The 5214-nt window shown below is 37.4% G+C and overlaps 1 protein-coding gene across 1 annotated transcript; it reads left to right on the top strand.

The window, feature by feature from the left end:
* Window positions 1-232: 232 nt before the first annotated feature.
* On the top strand, window positions 233-4664 carry LOC110666464 (uncharacterized). The gene is made up of 2 exons (XM_021826951.2): window positions 233-1641; window positions 3669-4664. The coding sequence occupies exons 1-2, from the start codon at window positions 893-895 to the stop codon at window positions 4321-4323; spliced, it is 1404 nt and encodes a 467-aa protein (XP_021682643.2). The 5' UTR covers window positions 233-892; the 3' UTR covers window positions 4324-4664.
* Window positions 4665-5214: the final 550 nt, after the last annotated feature.

The following is a 5214-nucleotide window of genomic DNA, read 5'->3' as shown; positions in this document are numbered from 1 at the left end:
CAGCTTGGAGATGATTTTGTAAGAGAATTTACACAAGCTGATGGGTCTAAATTCAGAGAAAGATTGAGGATTATTGCATTTGGGGATAAGGACCAAGTTTGTTGAGTTCAACTGGTTGGGTAAAACACCAGAGTGAAAAAAATCATTAACCATATTGAACACTGCATCCTTCACCATTGCCCAATTATGATGGTAGAACAGTTCCTGAAGACCGTCATGACCAGGCGCTTTACCCGCTTCTAACCCGAAAACAGCTGGTCTCACTTCCTCTTCAGAGACTGGAGCACAAAGTGAAGTATTTATATCAACCAAAACCAGGTTGGGAATGGATTGTAAAATTGAATCAGAGACTTCCACCTCCTTAGCCTGGAAGAGATTAGAGAAAAAGGGCACCACTTCATTCATGATTTGCGCCTCATCTATTATTTTGACTCTCCATTTATCGCTGATGGAGATAATTTGATTCCGTTGTCTTCTTTGAGATATTGTTGAGTGGAAAAACTTGGTGTTTTTGCCCCCACAATTCAACCAGTTAATGCGAGATTTTTGATGCCAATACATCTCTTCCAATTTCCAGAGGGACTTCAATTGCTTTTTAATATCTTCAATGATATTTTTTCTTCTATAAATTTCTGACGGATCAAAGTTCAAGTAAGCAATTTAGCCTCAATTATTTGTTTTTTTTTTTTAATTTTTAATTTTTAATTTTAATAGAAAATGATTTTTTTCCTTTAAAATATTTTTTGTTTGCCACCTCACAAAAATTTCAAATTTATCATTCGTTTGAGTTGGGCTCCCACTTGGCAGCTACGTGCAGCGGACTGAAGCCCTGAGATAACCCTAAACCCTAATTATCTCCGTCTCGAACTTCCCCTCCGTGACAACCATCACCATGGCTGAACTCAAGCTCTCTGAAAGCCGAGACCTGACCCGAATTGAGCGCATAGGCGCCCACTCCCACATCCGTGGACTTGGTCTTGACTCCGCCCTTGAACCCCGCGCTGTCTCCGAGGGCATGGTTGGCCAGACTGCAGCCAGAAAGGCCGCCGGCGTCATCCTACAGATGATAAAGGATGGGAAAATAGCCGGTCGAGCCGTTCTTCTGGCGGGCCAGCCGGGTACCGGAAAAACAGCAATTGCAATGGGCATGGCGAAATCGCTTGGCCTCGAAACCCCATTCGCTATGATCTCTGGCAGCGAAATCTTCTCGTTGGAGATGTCTAAAACCGAAGCACTAATGCAAGCCTTTCGAAAAGCAATTGGCGTGAGAATTAAAGAAGAAACCGAGATAATCGAAGGCGAAGTCGTTGAAGTGCAAATCGATAGGCCGGCGGTAGCTGGTGCAGCGTCGAAGACAGGGAAATTGACACTAAAAACGACCGAAATGGAGACGGTTTATGATTTGGGGGCGAAGATGATAGAAGCATTGGGGAAGGAAAAAGTTCAAAGTGGGGATGTAATTGCAATCGATAAGGCGTCTGGAAAAATTACAAAGCTTGGGAGGTCATTTTCACGGTCGAGGGACTACGATGCCATGGGGCCGCAGGTGAAGTTTGTTCAGTGCCCCGATGGTGAGCTGCAGAAGAGGAAAGAGGTGGTGCATTGTGTGACGCTTCACGAGATTGATGTCATTAATAGCAGGTAATTTTGTGTTTGTTTGATGCCAATTTGATGATTCTGAAATTTAGTGTGTGGGATATAAAGAATTAAACTTCAGTACTGTTTTCATTTTGCCGTGAAAGAATAATCTTCATTTTGACACTGTTTATGGCTTTTGTTCTAATATTCCATAATGTCACTTTAAACAAGAAAGCGAGGTACACATCATAATGCGATTCCTACAATGTTAATCTGTCATATCACGTGAAGCAACGTATCACTTTAAAGAAATTTACAGACATTTAAACCATTAAATTGCTTCCAAATTCTCAAGTTCCAGTCTTTAGAATTTGTCCATTTCGGTTTATTTTTTCTTTTTTGTTTCTGTTTTTTATTTTAATATCCTTGCAACTTAAATGGAAGAACCTTATCGGATTTGCCAATTCATTATAGGCACCATAACATCTTTTCAAAAGGTTTTATACTATTTTATTTTGTGTTGTTCTCCTTTTGTTGCCGAAACCAATACTTAGTGCTGAATCAGGTGATTTGGTAATGTCCATAATTGTAGGACAGATATAGATCGTGGTGTCCTTAAAATACATATATTTGTTGAATTTCACCTTATTGCAGTGCAAGATTAAAACCAATAAAAAGAATTCAAAGCATTCAAGCCATTTAACCTGTACCAGTACCACCAGTACCAAATTGTTTATTGCGGTATTTTGATTGTCATATGATTAGATATAACTCGAGTTTTCTAGATTGTGTTTGATAAGATCTTGGCAGAAGTACTGCCTGAATCATGGTAAAGCAACACTTCTTGCCTCTGTTGTTCATTAAATCTGTTTATTGTATTCTTAGCTCAAACTTATGAGACAGAGAGATGAGATCTCTATGGTCAGCCAGAGAAGGAAGACAATGAGATGTAATGGAAATGAGAAATCAGAGGAGTTTTCTGTCACATTCAACTAATAGATAGAAGTAACAGTATTAACAATTTGAGATACCTAAAAGGAATTTGGGAATGCTATAAATTGTCCAGAGTTTATTAGTAACATTTCCTCTATGTTTAATCACTATAATTGATCATTTTCTATCGTGGAATCGCTCGCTAACCAAGTTAAACTTTGTATTCTGGTTTCTCACTCACCTGATTCTTTTTGTACTTTTTTGTCCCAAAAAGGATATTGATCTTCAGGTTCTGAACAAGTGTAACTCATACTTAAATTTGTTTGGCCTTTGTCTTTGTTATATTCTTTCTGGTCTGTCTAAGCATTTGTTACTCAGACTCTGCAATTTCCCCTGGAGTACCCATGTCAAAATGGCACAGCAACGTTTTGGAAGAAACCTTTTTTCTTTCAAAAGGAGGGTTGGGGGGAGGGAGAGAGAGAGAGAATGAGGGAGAGAGGATTTCACTGAGCTGGAGAGAGAAAATGGTGGGAGAAGGAGCTAGCTTCTCCTTGTTCTTTCTGCTGATAGACTTGTTCATGGTTTGCTTGAACTTTTTTTTGTCAGTGTCACCCCAACCTATTAAGTGCTGCTGGTGAATAATGTTTATGGTGTTAGAATTGACTGGAGATAGAAGGTAAATAATGTTTATGGTGTTAGGATTGACTAGAGATAGAATGTAAATATGTTTGGGTTCAATTGATCAGCTTGAATGTGTAGGATTTACCATTCTTCAAAGCTACACCATTTAAAGGAGATATTTATCACCTTTTCATCATTTACAATTTCACACCTAAATGCAAATCAATAGTTGCACTCAGGTCAAGTCTTTAGATTTTAAAAGTAATTTTTATCAAGGTCAAAAATCTGATGCTAGTCAATTTCTAAAATGTATATTCATTCAGTAAATTTGCTATGTTATTTAACACATCTTATGCTAGTTTATATGTGATGTATCCCAAAAAAAAGCATGTCCAAGTTTTGGACATGTTTTGGTGAAGCCCCATATTTTAGTTTTTGGAGATCACAGAGCAAATAGATTTGAGCTTGTAAGAGGCCCTCTAACTTTTTTTTTTCCTGTTCTTAGTAGTAACTCTACTTTCTCTTTCATTTTCTAGAACACAAGGATTTCTGGCTCTCTTCACTGGTGATACTGGTGAAATCCGTGCAGAAGTGAGGGAACAAATTGACACAAAGGTTGCAGAATGGAGGGAGGAAGGCAAGGCAGATATTGTGCCAGGTGTTCTCTTCATTGATGAGGTGCACATGCTTGACATTGAATGCTTCTCTTTCCTGAATCGTGCTCTTGAGAATGAGATGGCTCCAATATTAGTTGTTGCAACCAACAGAGGAATCACCACAATTCGAGGCACAAATTACAAATCTCCACATGGGATTCCCATAGATCTCCTTGATCGGCTACTAATTATCACGACTCAGCCTTATACAAAGGATGAAATTCGAAAGATTGTGGACATTAGATGCCAAGAAGAAGAGGTGGAAACATCTGAAGAGGCAAAGGCTTTATTGACGCATATTGGGGTGGAAACATCCTTGAGATATGCCATTAATCTCATTACTGCTGCATCATTGGCATGCCAGAGGCGCAAGGGAAAACTTGTAGAGAGTGAGGATATCACCCGAGTTTACAATCTGTTTTTGGATGTGAAGAGATCAACACAATACTTGATGGAGTATCAGAATCAGTACATGTTTAATGAAGCACCGGTAGCGGATGGTGATGAAGATGATGCCAATGCTATGCTTTCTTGAAAGTAAATCTGCTGCAGCAATCATACATTTGTGTAACAATGACAAGCTTTCAATTGTGCCAATGTAGGATCATGTTATCAGGCGCTGAACTGAAATGAATGGAGATCCAGAATTCATCATGTATGATATGCGGTGAACCAAATAGTGATGGTATGCCTCTGTTTTGAGATATCAAGCGTGCTCTAAATGTGCTAAATTTAAATGCTCGACGTGTGGGGAATGGACTTAGACTGAAACCATGCAAGGATTGTATCACTTAGAAATGTCAGGTCAGTTAGATTTGTTATGAACTTAATGTTGGAATTTAGGTAATTCAACCATTTTCATATCTTTTTTTAGTATTTTATTTTTCTATTTTCCTTCATCTTCCCAAATAAAAAAAAAAATACACAGACAGATTATTTTCCTTCCTCTCATATTATCCATCCTCCCAAATATAGTGTGCATGCCATGCATCACAAAAATCCAAACGTTTAGATCTGCAGACGAATTATTTTAATCTTTATTTGGACACAAATTATTATAATTTCTGATCTCAGAAGAATCAAGAAGTTGATCCTTTGTAGATTGCCATCTATCTAGGGAACATAGGAATTGCTTGCAAAGCTTGTTTTTCAATTTCTAGGTTTCTTGTACTTCATTATTTTCCATTCTCTTTCCCAATTGATATATATATATATATATATATATATATATATATATATATTTAAAGGCTATAAACAGGTGTACTTACGAGAGTTCGAACTTGTATAATGAGTAGTTTATTTATCGTTAAATTAAATTTTTGCATATATATATATATATCATGAAGTGGCATAATTAACTAAATTGTTTAATAAGATTCTAAACTTAAAGAAGATATTTGATGAATGAAGGATGATTATTTTAGTA

This window comes from Hevea brasiliensis, chromosome 7, assembly GCF_030052815.1.
Source record: "Hevea brasiliensis isolate MT/VB/25A 57/8 chromosome 7, ASM3005281v1, whole genome shotgun sequence".
Lineage (NCBI taxonomy): Eukaryota > Viridiplantae > Streptophyta > Magnoliopsida > Malpighiales > Euphorbiaceae > Hevea > Hevea brasiliensis.
This window is presented reverse-complemented; position numbering and strand designations above follow the sequence as displayed.